The 17,380-nt window shown below is 40.7% G+C and overlaps 1 protein-coding gene across 1 annotated transcript in view; it reads right to left on the bottom strand.

The window, feature by feature from the left end:
• The window catches only part of FREM2 (FRAS1 related extracellular matrix 2), a 168,143-nt gene that overhangs the window by 40,942 nt on the left and 109,821 nt on the right, over nt 1–17,380 (bottom strand). Inside the window, exons 9-11 of the mRNA XM_040266717.1 lie at nt 4,402–4,551; nt 2,296–2,505; nt 275–472 (exon numbers count right to left, since the gene is read on the bottom strand). Of these exons, the coding sequence (XP_040122651.1) occupies nt 275–472; nt 2,296–2,505; nt 4,402–4,551 (558 nt within the window). The remainder of the gene's footprint in view (nt 1–274; nt 473–2,295; nt 2,506–4,401; nt 4,552–17,380) is intronic.

Below are 17,380 nucleotides of genomic sequence, written 5' to 3' on the forward strand. Positions count from 1 at the left end.
TGCATTGGCAGGTGGGTTCTTAACCACTGATCCATGAGGCAAGCCCAAACAATATAGTACATCACTAGAAACTAATCAATACACTGACACAGAGACCAAAGGAGAATGCATTCAACCTGTTAAAATCAACCTCACTTTATTATCATCTAGTGCACATTAAACCATGTCAGAAGCTTGAGGGAATCTAGAACTTGTAGAATCAAGTATACTTAATAGATACTTCACACCCAAAACTTGGCTTCTGCAAACTCAAAAACGTCAAGCTGAAACGTACCAGGGAGGAATGTGATGATGGAGATGTCAGTATTGGGGCGTTCTTCAAAGTCCATCATCACCTGTGCGGAACCCTGTCGCGTGTAGCATCTCACTGAAGACCTGTATTGGATATCCCCACTCCGGTGGATCATGGCGACTATCTGCCCATCATTTTCATTGCCAGTATACACTCGTTCTTTGAATTGCATCTTAGGTACTGCAGAAAACACAAGAACATAAATATCTGAATCAAAGTGAACAGAAATTTGAGGAAAATGGAATTTTAGAAAAGATGGTTCAGTGGGAAGAATACCAGAACAACAAGAAGAAGAACTGGATCCTAGTCTCTGCTCGGTTACTGGCCAGTATTTTGGGCTTGAGCTAACCACTTAACCCAGAGTTCTGATTTCCTTTTCCTTGACATTTTGCTCTGCCTCGTTTGTGGAGTAGGGAGATACAATGAAATGGGAAAAAGTAGATACAACCAGAGACTTTAAGATCTGTATCTATATACACTGGGTTTCCCTCATAGCTCAGTTGGTAAAGAATCTGCCTGCAGTGCAGGAGACCTGGGTTCAATTTCTGGGTCAGGAAGATCCCCTGGAGAAGGAAATGGCAACCCACTCCACTATTCTTGCCTGGAGAATCCCATGGACAGACAAGCCTGGTGGGCTACAGTCCATGGGTTTGCAAGAGTTGGACATGACTTAGCGACTAAACCGCTACCATCTATATATATTGCTTAATCAAGAACCTTTCAGAATTTCTTCATATGAAAAACATTCAAGATTGTGTACATAATTACAAGCATAGTTACCCAAACCATAATGGAAAAGATGACAATGACTATAATATATATATTACATAACACATGTGGAATGGCATCAAGAAGTGTTAGTCGCTCAGTCGTGTCTGACTCTTTGTGACCCCATGGACTGTAGCCCACCAGGCTTCTCTGTCCATGGGATTCTCTAGGCAAGAATACTGGAGTGGGTTGCCATGCCCTTCTCCAGGGGATCTTCCTGACCCAGGGATTGAACCCCGGTCTCCTGCACTGCAGGCAGATTCTTTACCCTCTGAGCCACCAAGAAAGCCTTTATAGAAAACACAGGTGACACCTACACTAGGTCAGTTAACTACAGATCTCATTGACAATAGGTTAGACTCCTCCAGTACTATCAAGGTCATCATGGTAGGAGATTATTTAGGATTTCCTTTCGATGATGAGTCGGAGAGCCTTGCTTTTGGCATATCATTAGGAGCAGTTTCAGGACTGTCTGTGTGTAAGGAGATAACAGAAAGTGTCTGGTGTTGAGAAGTGGGAAAAGACCGTTAATACTCAAGGGTTTGTGCAATCTCACGCAGTTGCACCCGTCTGTGGGAGGGAGTTCTTGACACACAAGCAAGGTAATGATAACAATCTCACTTTTATTTTAATCTGAAAGGAAGACTAAAAGTTTTTCTTCTGAGACTGTCTAATTCTATCAAAACAATAAGAAAACAATCAGGAGAAGAAAGAAAGACTTTCAGCTAAGGTATTACTATGGGATGACCTGTCTGTCCACAGCCCCCTCCCTGCCCCCCATTCACAGAGTGAAGTCCTAACACCCAATACCTGAGAATAGGACTTTATGTGGAGACAGGGTCTTTATAGAACTAAGGAAGGAAAAATGAGGGCATCAGCGTGGGCCTTAATTCAATATGACCGGCGCGCTTATACAAAAGGGGAAATTTAAACACAGATACACATAGAAGGTGATGTAAAGACACATCCGGAAAAGATGGCCATCTACAAACCGAGAGCTGGAACCGATCCTTCCCCCACATCCCTTCGAAAAGGCAGTCGCTATTATTCTGTGGCTCAGTCGTGTCTGACTCTTTATGACCCCGTGGACTGCCGCAGGCTTCCCTGTCCTTCACTGTCTCCCAGGGTTTGCTCAAATTCACATCCATACAAAGCCTAGTCTATCATTTTACTTAACATTTGTGTAAACACTAGTCTCTCTTTTTCCTTGTCGTCAGCAGTTAATAAACACTCACAATCTGAGACAGAGTCATTTACAGTCACCGTGGCTTTGCTGGGGTCCCCGAGGGCTGCATTCATAGGCATTCGGAGCACCAATTCAAATTGCTCAGCGCCCTCCAGCACTGGTTGTCCGAGATCATCCAAAATGATAACACGAACGGTTTGCATGTTGACTCCAGGTGCAAAATCTAAATTACGGCTGATTCCCACGTAGTCTGTTCCGGCTGTGATGGGAACAAAAGATTTTTTTCATCTGGGGACTGGCTAAATGTACACAAAATTATGAGATGCAAACTATGTATTCAACAGACTTGTTTATAATTCTTTTAAAAATATATTGACTAGCATAACATGACAGAGAAGTATATTTAATGAAATGTAAAAGATTAGCATTTACATTGGTTATTGAGATGGTAGCTCAAAGATCAGGTTACTAACTCTGTCTTAACTATGTCTAAGGTTATTTTACTTTTCTGTCTTATAGTTTATCTATTTTTGAATTCTCAATTAGAGCTAATAAAAATAAGGTCTAAATATAATCAGCATATCAATCAAGTATTTGATCATAAGTTATGAAATATAAACATGGAAATAGTTAACCTTAGTTAAAAACCCATTTTTTATTTTCGGAAGCTACTACGGAACATCTTATTTAGGTGTGTGATTGCCTGCTGGTTAAAGCAACATATTTCAGATATAAGCTTTTGTCCAATACACGTCACCCATTCCTATCCCTGGCAAAGAGAGCAATCTTTTATTCTCAAACACATATTTCGCTTTTAGTGTATTATTTTTCAGATGGTGGGGTGCATACTAATGTTAACACCTTCATATATGTCTAAAGTATTTAAGAAACAAAACTTTCTCTTAATCTTTAGGCATGACATCCATGAAGACTGGGAATAGGGGAGACAGTTCAGTACTATCTCTTTGTTTTCATATCTAATGCTCTTCTAACTCTAATTTTGTATCTATTTACCTCTGAATATGCAACAATAATTAAGTACATGTCTTTAATTTATTTTTAAAAATCTCTGTATCTCATTGTGCTTCCTTTTGTATTTTTCTTGTCCTCTGCTTCTATATCTTTATTCTCATCTTTCTGTTTGATTTGAATTTTCTCTAAAGAAATGACTAATTTGCTAAACAAATGTTTATTGGACACAGACCACATTCAAAGCACTCTACTGGTTCTACGACATTTAAAAAGTGAAAACTTAAGGGTGACTTTTAAAATGGAATGGCTTCTGCTTGCTTTCTGTGATGAGCGCGTGATGAGCGTGTGATGTGTGTCATATGTGTGCATGTGTGTATGAATGAGAAAGCGGTAAATTGTAGTACTGGTTATTTTTTTTGAAGTATTTTTATTTGTTTATTATTGGGCTGCACTGGGTCTTAGTTGCAGATCTCACGGTTTCAGCACGTGGGATCTAGTTCCCTGACCAGTTCGATAACTGGATCTCTTGCATTGGGAGCATGGCGTCTTAGCCACTGGGCCACCAGGGAAGTCCTTTACTGGTCCTTTAAATGAGACAAAGAGAAGGAAATTTCATATCTTATGCTTGTCCTACGTTTCATGATCAACTTTTTGCACATGTAGATTCCAGACTCAAAGGCAAGCACATGTCAACTAGGACAGATTGTATAATGAAAGGTAGAAAAAGTCTTTGGGGCTCAAGTAGTTATGGGGATGTTTGTTTAAAATGAAGAGGGAGCTAAGCCAGAGATCCACACCGGCGTGATACTTAAATGTCACTAGATTCTGAAAGGGTGGCCAGCAAGATTATTCCTGGCGTGCAGATGACGTCATAGGATTCAGCGACGGTAGATTTGCCAAGTATAGACAGAAACCGTTCGGGCAAAAAAAAAGGCATTTAAAGTTAGAGTTCTTGACTTACATGTTTATAACTTAGCTTTCGATTTGTGGCCCTGGGGTGCCTTTTCTCACAATAGTAAACAGAGTGTAAATTTACCTACTATATAGCAATAATGTCAGGAAAAAAGTACATTCAATCAGACTGCTTCAACAGAAGTGAAGTATTTGGGCTTTAAGGTATTTTGTCATAAGAAGTTGAAAATTGTAGAATAATCAAAAAGAATCATTGTGGGAAACTGCTCACCGTCGGCAGAGGGAGGGTCTGTCTTCTGCGATGTCACGGTGACACTGGAAGCCTGGGACAGGTCAGTGCCGCTCCTCCACACCTGCACCTCCACCGAGCCTGCGCTCTCGTCCACAGAGTACTCACCCTCTCCAAAGTAGAAGACGGGTTCTGTGGAGAAGGAAACAGAAACCACTTCTGTGACGTTTGCTTTTCCACATCAAACTCTACATATGTAATTACAAAGAACAGTTAGCCTCATCTCATAGACATCTTTATAAGCTCATATTATTTCCTTTTAGCAAGATAACACCTCTATATTTAATTTATTTTGGCCATGCCATGCAGAATGAGAGTCCTAATACCCTGACCAGGGACCAAACCAGTGCCCTCTGCTTTGGGAGCACTGCGTCTTAGCCACTGGACCACCAGGGAGGTCCTGATGACATCTCTTTAATGTCTAGACTTATACAGGGCTTCAGATCAAAATGTCTCTGTTGAAAAACAAAAATAGACACAGTAAAGTGTCTAATGGAACTTTTTTTGTTTGTTTTTGGTTTTTTTTGGCCGTATCTTGCAGCTTGCTAGAGCTTAATTCCCAGACCAGGGGTCGAATCAGTGCCCCCTGCAGTGGAAGCTCCGAGTCTTAACCACTGGACTGCCAGGGAAATCCCTCTAATGGAACATTCTTATTTTGAGGCATATGAGTTACTTTTTCCCCTGTACATGGAATTATGCATTTCCTAAACGTTTAGCTGGTAAAATAGCAGCAAAATGAAACAAAACAAATAAGACTGAAATTTTATAAATTTGGCCCGACTGGTAAAAATGTGTCCTACTGAGTTATCACTTTGGAGACTGTTTGCATAATGACATCTTCTAGTCCAATGAAAGTGAAAGTCGCTCAGCCCTGTTTCTTTGTGAACCTGTGGACTATATAGTCCATGCAATTCTCCAGGCCACAATACTGGAGTGGGTAACTGTTCCCTTCTCCAGGGGATCTTCCCAACCCAGGGATCAAACTCAGGTCTCCTGCATTGCAGGCAGATTCTTTACCTGCTGAGCCACCAGGGAAGCCCAAGAATACTGGAGTGGGTAGCCTGTCCCTTCTCCAGGGGATCTTCCTGACCCAGGAATTGAATTGGGGTCTCAACAATACATGAACCATGAACTTCCAGATGTTCAAGCTGGTTTTAGAAAAGGCAGAGGAACCAGAAATCAAATTGCCAGCATCCGTTGGATCATCGAAAAAGCAAGAGAGTTCCAGAAAAACATCTATTTCTGCTTTATTAACTATGCCAAAGCCTTTGACTGTGTCGATCAAAATAAACTGTGGAAAATTCTGAAAGAGACGGGAATACCAGACCACCTAACCTGCTTCTTTAAGAAACCTGTATGCAGGTCAGGAAGCAACAGTTAGAACTGGACATGGAACAACAGACTGGTTTCAAATAGGAAAGGGAGTACATCAAGCCTGTATACTGTCATCCTGCTCATTTAACTTATATGCAGAGTACATCATGAGAAACGCTGGACTGGATGAAGCACAAGCTGGAATCAAGATTGCCGGGAGAAATATCAATAACCTCAGATATGCAGATGACACTACCCTCATGGCAGAAAGTGAAGAAGAACTAAAGAGCCTCTTGACGAAGGTCAAAGAGGAGAGTGAAAAAATTGGCTTAAAGCTCAACATTCAGAAAACTAAGATCATGGCTTCCAGTCTCATCACTTCATGGCAAATAGATGGGGAAACAGTGGAAACAGTGGCTGACTTTATTTTGGGGGGCTCCAAAATCACTGCAGATGGTGATTGCAGCCATGAAATTAAGAGACGCTTACTCCTTGGTAGGAAAGTTATGACCAACCTAGATAGCATATTAAAAAGCAGAGACATTACTTTGTCAACAAAGGTCTGTCTAGTCAAGGCTATGGTTTTTCCAGTGGTCATGTATGGATGTGAGAGTTGGACTATAAAGAAAGCTGAGCGCAGAAGAATTTATGTTTTGAACTGTGGTGTTGGAGAAGAATCTTGAGAGTCCCTTGGACAGCAAGGAGATCCAACCAGTCAATCTTAAAGGAAATCAGTCCTGAATATTCATTGGAAGGACTGACGCTGAAGCTGAAACTCCAATCCTTTGGCTACCTAATGCGAAGAACTGACTCATTGGAAAAGACCTTGATGCTGGGAAAGATTGAAGGCAGGAGGAGAAGGGGACGAGAGAGGATGAGATGGTTGGATGGCATCACTGACTCAATGGACATGAGTTTGAGTAAACTCCGGGAGTTGGTGATGGACAGGAAGGCCTGGTGTGCTGCAGTTCATGGGGTCACAGAGTCGGACACGATTGAGCGTCTGAACTGAACTGATAAGGTTTTGAGGGAACTCTATACCAATGGAAGTTCCACTAGAAAAATAATCTATACCAAGGAGTTTACATTTGTCTTAAACATGTATGAAAATTGTGTGACTCAGGTCATTAAAATAGACACATACATTGGAGACTTTATGTTTTTCTCCAGTACTGGTGATGAATTCCCCTTGTGACTAGCAGTTTACCTTGCAAAACAGCTGTAAGTCTGAGGGACTGCAGTTAGCTGACTAATGAAGAAAGTAGAGAGATGATTTGTGAGCTTACTTTATAAAATCCCCAGACTTATTCTGAAATATTTATAGGCTCATGGGAAAAGGCAGAAATAGCATATAAAGCATACACTTTACCCACTGTGAGCTTATTTTATAAGCAACCATTAACAAAGATAAATTAATTGCATAATAAGGCAAACAGCCTTTGGCTCAAGACATTTTAGTTATCTGTGTTCGGTTTTACAAGACTCCAAAAGACTAAGTCTAAAAGGTCACACAACTCACACTCACATCAGTGTTTGCTAAAAAGCAGGGCCATTCAGGAGATGACTATCCCATTTCAGAACGTCTAATTGAATTACCAAATACAAAAATCAGACAAAACTCTACAATCGTGGCTCACAGCCACACAGGAAAGCCAGTTTGGGGCACTACTCAAGTGGAGTAAAGATTCTTTATTTTCCTGTCCACAAATTAAATCATCTTCATTGAAACTGGTGTTTTCTTTGTTTCTTTCTAAGGGGTGTATAAAAAAAAGCATAGAGCTCCTTAGACTCTTGAATAATACACAACTGACCTTGGACATTTTGCCTGCACGCTTTGGTTCATGAAATGATAAATCTGCCCATAGCATACTTTCACCAGCTTCTCATCCTTTAGACCTGAAGGGTGCCTGGGCATGTCAGGGGATGTGTGCGGATAAAGGTGTTATCTTATTCACCTCAGCCAAGGCGGACCTCAACTACAAGCCAATAAATTCTATACATTTCTCACACCTGAGTAGGGGGCAAAGGTGAGGACAGAACCCTGAAAATGCTTACTTGGACCAGACAGCTGCATCAAGCACATCTGTACGTCTTTTAAAAGGCTTTTATTAACATAATTATGGCAGAGGCCTGATCATGGGCATCCAGCGAGTAATCTAAGTCTCTTTACATTCCTGACAAACCACATCATTGTGCAGATTAGATTTGAGTTATGGGGGAGATCCGGGAAGTGCAGTAAGGAAGACCTCCTATTTAAGAATGATCTCTCCTGTCCTCCTGTCTCTCTATGCCTCCCAGACACATATTAGAGGTGGAACAGAATAAAATCATGTGAGGGAAGGTGATCATTAATCACCAAATGGGCTCCATAGAGCCAAAGCTTTGTTCTGCCTGTGTGTGTTCAGACTCACTCCGTCAACTGTAGATCACGTGTTTTTATGGTATCGCTCAGTGTGCATTTCAATAAGGAAAAAATGTTTTACATAGTACTCTGAAAAATTTTAATCCTAATCGCTGTTAAGAATGAAGAGTAATGATAACAGTTACCATATGTAGGACATTTATTATGTGTGTGATCTATGTTCTTTGTGTGTGTGTGAGAGAGAAAACAAGATAGAAGAAGAAAAGAGAGACAGGTGGGAGGTAATGGTGTATGTAACAATACATAATAAGTTTTATGGGAATATTGCAAACAACATTATCACATCGCCATTGTGTCATATGTAGTTACCTCCAGCAGAGAGAAAGAGGGAAGATGGAAGGAGGATTTTAATCCCAAATCTCTCTACTTTACTACCGCAGGTAATAGAAGGCATTAAGAAAGATTTCTTTCCTTAAGATGGACTTTTGCCTATCTATGGATTTGAGTTATTTACATAATTTCTCTTCCTCTCTGTGCTCTATTCATGATGACTGGAAAACCGGTCTACTAATCAGTTTGAAATCTTTGCAATTAAAGTATAAAGTGACTATAATGAAATTAAAACACAATTGAATATTTTTAGAAGAGAAATAACTCTTGTTAACTGCCTAGTTTCAATTTCTCAATACCTCATCATCCGTCTCTAAAACTTAAATACTATTTATAATTGTCATCATTTGGACTGAATCTCAGGTAATATGAAGGACTTAAACATTCTCAAGCAATGAGTTGAGTATAAATAATCACTCAAAATAACTGGCAAGAGGTTACTGGACATTCTAATGCATAGCTAATAATCAAGTGAAAGGAAGAAAGAACAGATGCATGAAAACTGTCAACAGGTGAAAGACATCTGGGCAAAATCCAAAAAAATTGCTTGTTCTTGTAAATTATTATAATTTATAAATAAGATTTTAACTCACCTTTCTTTGGTACAGTGCTTCTTTGTTTTTATATGGGCACTTGGTTTCTCTAAAAACTTAAGTAAACTGTAGACCTTTGTCTATTAGTTTTATAAATATTTACATTACAACTTCAAGCAAATCAGAAAAAAAGACCCGTTTAATTTTGTGAACAAAAAAAATTTTTTCTGGTCATGCCCTATGGTATGGATCTTAGTTCCCCAACCAGGGATTGAATCCATGCCCCCTGCATTGGAAGCAGAGTCTTAACCACTGGACCACTAGGAAAGTCCCTAGAGTCATATCTTAAATACACGCTGTGTCTTGTAAGTTTACAGTCTTAACAGAGAAAAGTCAGCGGTTGATATTACTACCTGGAATGAGAGAACGATCAATTAAAGTCATGTATGCCACAGCCCACACCCACAAAATGCCACAAAACAGTCATTCTTCACCACTCCATCATCCACAAAAAACACGGCAGAACGCATGTTTATTCCCTCTGGAGACAAAAGATAAGTTATATCCAAATAGTGTGTGAGCACCACAAGGAAAGTTTTAAATTGGCCACATGACATAGTGTGAAATTAGGGGAAGCCAAACTTTACTCTCTGTATCCTTTGTGGTCTTAACACTTCTAAATAAAGGGCACAGATCAAGGCACTGACTACAGAAAAGTCTGTTTTAGTTCATTAAACATTAATATGCCTTTCAAGGTTGGAGAGACTTTCAACACAAACAACACAGATAGGATCATGTCTATTTCTTACAAACAAAGCTGATGAGGACGGCTCAGCAAGTCGCACAACACACACACCTGCAGTGAAGACAAAGGGAAAATAACTAAAGTTTTTCCCCACAGGGAAAAAGTGAACTTTTTTCCCTTGCTGAGTCTGTGGTGTCTAGATTGATGTTTACAATTACTTTGTGTCTCAGGAGATGAAAGGAAGAGGTGCCTGGAGTAATTGCTATCTGGAGCCAAATCTTATTTACTCACGTGTACCTGGACTATCAGTCAAGTAGGCGTTGTAGCTCTAAGATGTTTGCTTAGAACTGAATGGAAAAAAAAAAAAAAAAAACAAACACCAAAAACTTTTATGCCGTCTTTTGGTTCAGTGCTGCAAACAATACAAAGGAACCTCCCTAAATTATTTCCAACTCAGATCTCTCTTCTGAACTTTGGACCTTGATAACCAGCTGCCTACACAGTCCCATGCCGTGGGCACCTCCAGGCAAACTCGTAGTAGACTCACCATCACTGCCCCGCCCCTCTCTCCGTCACTGCCACTACCAGAGATGCAGCCAGCAGCACCCACCATTGAACTCCTCTAGCAGCCACTCAGCCAGGTTCTTAACCAGAAGCCATCCACCAAAGAAAATCTCATCATGGTAATGCCTTTGCGGAAAGCCTGTCAAGTGTTTCAGTGCTCTTAGGATTGAAAACAGGCTTTTTTATTTTAAATATTTTATTTTATATTGGCATATAGCTGGAAGAAATACCAACAACCTCAGATATGCAGGGGATAACACTCTGATGGCAGAAACTGAAAAGGAACTAAAGAGCCTCCTGATGAGGGTGAAAGAGGAGAAAGCTGGCTTAAAACTCAACACTCAAAAAACTTAAGATCATGGCATCCAGTCCCATCATTCCATGTTAATAGATGGGGGAAAAATGGAAGCAGTGACGAATTTTCTTTTCCTGCACTCCAAAATCACTGTGACCCATGACTGTGGAGTCATGAAATTAAAAGATCCTTGCTCCTTGTAAGGAAAGCTATGACAAACCTAGACAGAGTATTAAAAAAACAGAGACGTTACTTTGCCGACAAAGATCCAACCAGTCAAAGCGATGGTTTTTTGAATGATCGTGTATGGATGTGAGAGTTGGGCCATAAAGAAGGTTGAATGCTAAAGAATTGATGCTTTCGAACAGTGGTGCTGGAGAAGACTCTTGAGAGCCCTTTGGACAGCAAGGAGATCAAACCAGTTAATACCAAAGGAAATCAACCTTGAATATTCTTTGGAAGGACTGATGCTGAAGCTGAAGCTCCAGTACTTTGGCCACCTGATGCAAAGAACTGACTCACTGGAAAAGATCCTGATGCAGGGAAAGGAGAAGGGGCAGCAGAGGACGAAATGATTAGAGAGCATCATCGACTCAATGGGCATGAATTTGAGCAAACTCCGGAAGACAGTGAAGGGCCGGAAAGCTGGGCGTGCTGCAGTCCACAGGGTCACAGAGTAGGGCACGACTTAGTGACTGATCAATAGCCAGTTAACAATGCTGTGATAGTTTCAGGTGGACAGCAGAGAGACTCAGCCATGCATATACACGTGTCCGTTCTCCACCAAACTCCTCTCCCATCCAGGCTGCCACACAACACTAAGCAGAGTTCCCTGTGCTATATAATAGGATCTTGCTGGTTATTCATTTTACATATAGCAGTGTATAATGTCCATCCCAAACTCCCTAATCATCTTTTCATTAACTAAAAACGCTGGCTTGTAAAACACTAAACATTTGGTTTAAAAAACATTTGCCTTTTAAACTGCATTTTGGCCTCCTTTCTATCCAATAATCCAGTGTCTTGAATGTCAAATGTGGCAAGCCCAGTCTTCACTATGGCATCGCCATTGCCTTGAACACTCTTCACTCCTCCTCATTGGGATAACTCTTGCTCCTCTCGGGTTTCAGTTTAGAAGTCACTTGTGCCAGGGAGTCTCCTGTCTTCTCCATCAGAGCCCCCCCTCCCTCCAGCCACAGCAGGTTTGCATCTCCCATAGGCTCTGAGCTCTCTAAGGGGAGGAATTCAACCTCCTTTATTCACTGATGTTTTCCTAACAACGTCTGGCCATAGGTTGCTCTATTAACATTTGTGGAATGAATGAACATCCTGTAAGATAGGACCATTGATTTGCCAGAGCAAATGAACAAATACAGGATGTCCCCTACATACGAACCTTCAAGTTGCGAACTTTCAAAGGTGCGAACGTGCATTCGTATATCCAAACACAAAAGTTAGTTCCCATGTCTGAATTATCATGTGTGTGCATCCTCTACAAGTGGTTGTGCTTTTGTGTACTTTATTATACAGTACTATATACAGCAGGCTTTCCAGGTGGCTCAGTGGTAATGAATCAGCCTGCCAGGGCAGGAGATACAGGTTCAATCTCTGGGTAGAGGAAGATTCCTTGGATGATTAAATGATAACTCACTCCAGTATTCTTGCCTGGGAAACCCTATGGACAGAGGAGCCTGGCGGGCTACAGTCCATGGGGTCACAAAAAAGTCAGCCATGACTGAGCAACTAAGCATGCACACACACACTGTATCAGTTCAGTCGCTCAGTCGTGTCCGACTCTTTGCGACCCCATGAATCGCAGCAGGCCAGGCCTCCCTGTCCATCACCAACTCCCGGAGTTCATTCAGACTCAAGTCCATCGAGTCAGTGATGCCATCCAGCCATCTCATCCTCTGTCATCCCCTTCTCCTCCTGCCCCCAATCCCTCCTAGCATCAGAGTCTTTTCCAATGAGTCAACTCTTCTCATGAGGTGGCCAAAGTACTGGAGTTTCAGCTTTAGCATCATTCCTTCCAAAGAAATCCCAGGGCTGATCTCCTTCAGAATGGACTGGTTGGATCTCCTTGCAGTCCAAGGGACTCTCAAGAGTCTTCTCCAACACCACAGCTCAAAAGCATCAATTCTTCGGCGCTCAGCCTTCTTCACAGTCCAACTCTCACATCCATACATGACCACTGGAAAAACCATAGCCTTGACTAGACGGACCTTGGTCGGCAAAGTAATGTCTCTGCTTTTGAATATACTATCTAGGTTGGTCATAACTTTTCTTCCAAGGAGTAAACGTCTTTTAATTTCATGGCTGCAGTCACCATCTGCAGTGATTTTGGAGCCCCCAGAAATAAAGCCAGCCACTGTTTCCCCTGTTTCCCCATCTATTTCCCATGAAGTGATGGGACCAGATGTCATGATCTTCATTTTCTGAATGTTGAGCCAACTTTTTCACTCTCCTCTTTCACTTTCATCAAGAGGCTTTTTAGTTCCTCTTCACTTTCTGACATAAGGGTGGTGTCATCTGAATATCTGAGGTTATTGATATTTCTCCTGGCAATCTTGATTCCAGCTTGTGCTTCTTCCAGTCCAGCATTTCTCATGATGTAATCTGCATATAAGCTAAATGAGCAGGGTGATAATATACAGCCTTGACGCACTCCTTTTCCTATTTGGAACCAGTCTGTTGTTTCATGTCCAGTTCTAACTGTTGCTCCCTGACCTGCATACAGGTTTCTCAAGAGGCAGGTCAGGTGGTCTGGTATTCCCATCTCTTTCAGAATTTTCCACAGTTTATTGTGACCTACACAGTCAAAGGCTTTGGCATAGTCAATAAAGCAGAAATAGATGTTTTTCTGGAACTCTCTTGCTTTTTCCATGATCCAGCGGATGTTGGCAATTTGATCTCTGGTTCCTCTGCCTTTTCTAAAACCAGCTTGAACATCAGGAAGTTCACGGTTCATGTATTGCTGAAGCCTGGCTTGGAGAATTTTGAGCATTACTTTACTAGCATGTGAGATGAGTGCAATTGTGCGGTAGTTTGAGCATTCTTTGGCATTGCCTTTCTTTGGGATTGGAATGAAAACTGACCTTTTCCAGTCCTGTGGCCACTGCTGAGTTTTCCAAATTTGCTGGCATATTGAGTGCAGCACTTTCACAGCATCATCTTTCAGGATTTAAAACAGCTCAACTGGAATTCCATCACCTCCACTAGCTTTGTTCATAGCGATGCTTTCCAAGGCCCACTTGACTTCACATTCCAGGATGTCTGGCTCTAGGTGAGTGATCACACCATCATGATTCTTTGAGTTGTGAAGATCTTTTTTGTACAGTTCTTCCGTGTATTCTTGCCACCTCTTCTTAATATCTTCTGCTTCTGTTAGGTCCAGACCATTTCTGTCCTTTATCGAGCCCATCTTTGCATGAAATGTTCCCTTGGTATCTCTAATTTTCTTGAAGAGATCTCTAGTCTTTCCCATTCTGTTCTTTTCCTCTATTTCTTTGCATTGTATAGAGTACAGTAATACAATATCTTCATTTTGAACCCAGAATGTCCTGAAGCAGGTGTAAAGGCAGCAGTAATGTAGCTGATGTTACTGTACTATAAGATTAAAAATGTTTTGTTCTGGAAATAGAACTGCCATATGACCCAGCAATCCCACTGCTGGGCATACACACTGAGGAAACCAGAATTGAAAGAGACAAGTGTACCCCAATGTTCATTGCAGCACTGTTTATAATAGCCAGGATACGGAAGCAACCTAGATGCCCATCAGCAGATGAATGGATAAGAAAGCTGTGGTACATATACACAATAGAGTATTACTCAGCCATTAAAAAGAATACATTTGAATCAGTTCTAATGAGGTGGATGAAACTGGAGTCCATTATACAGGGTGAAGTAAGCCAGAAAGAAAAGCACCAATACAGTATACTAACACATCTATATGGAATTTAGAAAGATGGTAATGACAACCCTATATGCGAAATAGCAAAAGAGACACAGATGTATAGAACAGTTTTTGGACTCTGTGGGAGAAAGCAAAAGTGGGAAAATAAATAAATAAAAATGTTTTTTTCAATTTTTTGTTTGTGTTTTGTATATATTATTAACTTATTATAGCAATAGTACTATATGGCAAATTGTGTTAGTTGGGTGAAAAGTGTTATTTGCTCAGTCATGTCTGACTCTTTGGGACACCATGGACTGTAGCCCACCAGGCTCCTCTGTCCACAGAATTTTCCAAGCCAGAAAAATTTTCAGGGTTGCCATTTCCTTCTCCAGAGGATCTTCCTAACCCAGGGGTTGAACCCATGTTTCCTGCATTGCAGGTGACTTCTTTACCATCTGAGCCATCACTGCTTACCAAGGTTAACTTTGTTGGACTTAGGAACAAACTGGACTCACCAGTGTGCTGTCAGAATGGAATTGTTCGTATGTAGGGAACTGACTGTGTGTCTTTGTGGTGGGTGAGTTAGAAGACCACAGTCCTTAGCAGCAGGCAGTGGGGGTTATAAAGCCTCAGGAGAATGAAGAAGTTGTCTTTGCACTAAAATGACTGTGGAGGGCAGCCATTTGAATCTGGAGCAAGCCCACAGGGGCGAGGGATAGCCACCACCATGAACTCCAAGAGATTTTTTTACTTTCACTTTTAAAATACTTAGCCTGTAGGCTTTTCCAGGTTAGATGTGCATCAGATTTATCCAAGGAGATTTAAAGATACCGAGGCTCGGTCTCACCTCCCATTTATCGAATCAGAATTTCCGGTGGATGACCCCTAGGCACCAGCACTGTCTCTTTTTCTTTCTCATTTTCCAGTGGACTATATTTTTTGGAGTAGTTTTCAGTTCACAGCAAAATTGTGCAGAAGGTACAGAGATTTACATATATCCCCCCGTTCCATCCATGCATCACACCAGTGTTTTCGAAAACCTCTACAGGTCTCAGCAATCTGCAGGTTGTTTTTGCTTATGTCAGTGTTTTAGAAAACAGTAATTCGTGGTTAGATACAACACTATCTTACTTCATCCTTACAGCCACCCTATGAGGTATGTGAGTCCTGTTTTCACAGACAAGGAAACTAAGGATTAGGGAAATTAAGAGATCTGCCTAAAACCACACATCAGGGAAATAGTGGATTACGATCCATACCAAGAAAATGTGTGTGTCCTTGTGTGTATGCTCAGTTGATTTAGTCCTGTTCGACTCTTTGCGACCCCATGGACTGTAGCCCGCCAAGCTCCTCCATCCATGGAATCCTTTAGGCAAGAATACTAGAGTGGGTTGCCATGCCCTCCTCCAGGGGATCTTCCCGACCCAGGGATCAACCCCACGTCTTCGTCTCTTGCATTGACAGGTGGATTCTTTACCACGAAGACACCTGGGAAGCCCTGTGTGCACTTAAGCTAACTAACTTTAAGGCAAGAGAGAGGTCATAATACAAAAGGTGGCCACAAGATTTTAATGGACATAACGTTCACCCCACAATTCAATAAATGGGAGTTTATCATACAGAAATGTTAACATTAATGTAACAAGATACATACACAGATACATGTTGTACTTCATTTATACTAGAGCACAACTGAAAACAAGCACAAAATCCCCCAGAAGGAGACTGATTGTATTAAGTTCATTCATAAACTGAAACACCAAGCTAGGAAGTTGATTTTTTTCCTTTCCTTTTTTAAAGGTATATATGTATATATAAAAGCTAGTAAGACATTGATGTCTGGTTAAAGACAGTTTTGTGATTTTATACCCTCTACTTGGCTTCATCAGCAATAATGAGAGATTAAAAATGAAAGACAGCATGACATTTCTTTTTGGTAGCTTTGAAGATGTTCACTTATCATTATTATACTTGATAAGGAATGGGACAGCTGTGCTCAAAAGAAGGTAAGCATTTCTGTGAACTAAAAATGTAACAGAACAAGACTTCATAGTGGTGAGTGGAGCCAAAAGTGAATGCTTCTGCTGGTATTTTAAGGCTGTGAACCAATACTGGAATTAAAGATACCAAATGAAAATAGAATTCAAGGGCAAAATATAGATATTTTCAGTGATCAAAGACAAAGGTTTTACTCACCTATAGATACACATTGGGAAATTGCTAAAAGTACAGAAAAAAATCAAAGAGAAGAACTGAATGAAAGAGACTTGGCTGAGCAACTGATAAAATATGCTGGTAAATCCAACTAGTTATTGCAAGCATAAATGATCATCATAAATGATATTTTCAACTCAACGCTGAAACTGAAACTTGAAACAACAGAGAGGAAGTTACAAATGGAGGAGTTTAGTGGGCCTCTAAACCTGTCCATGTCCTTGTCTTTTTCAAGACAGTAAACTTTGTTAGGCAGATAGTAAATTTTATCTTCATTAAAATTATGATTTGCCACCAATAGGACAGAAACCTGCAGAAAATAACAGTCACAAAGGATACAGAAAACTTTCTTGACAAAAGAAGAAGCTGTAAAGGAAAAATCCATATAGATGCCAAATAAAAAGCACAAATGTATTACTTAATTAGATAAGGTAATTTCTTATTTAAAACCAATAGACAGGATTAAAGAACAAAAAGACTTATAAACATTGCTGTAAACAAAACTGGAGGCAAATAGGTAAAATAAAAGCATGCAAGAAGGGTATATGAAGCCAATTAGGAAAAAGCAAGGTGGTGTAGAATATATATAGAATATATATCAAACTGCGGACTCATTATTTCCTAGAGATGGGATTAAGAGGAAATT

Source organism: Oryx dammah, unplaced genomic scaffold, assembly GCF_014754425.2.
Source record: "Oryx dammah isolate SB20612 unplaced genomic scaffold, SCBI_Odam_1.1 HiC_scaffold_24, whole genome shotgun sequence".
Classification (NCBI taxonomy): domain Eukaryota; kingdom Metazoa; phylum Chordata; class Mammalia; order Artiodactyla; family Bovidae; genus Oryx; species Oryx dammah.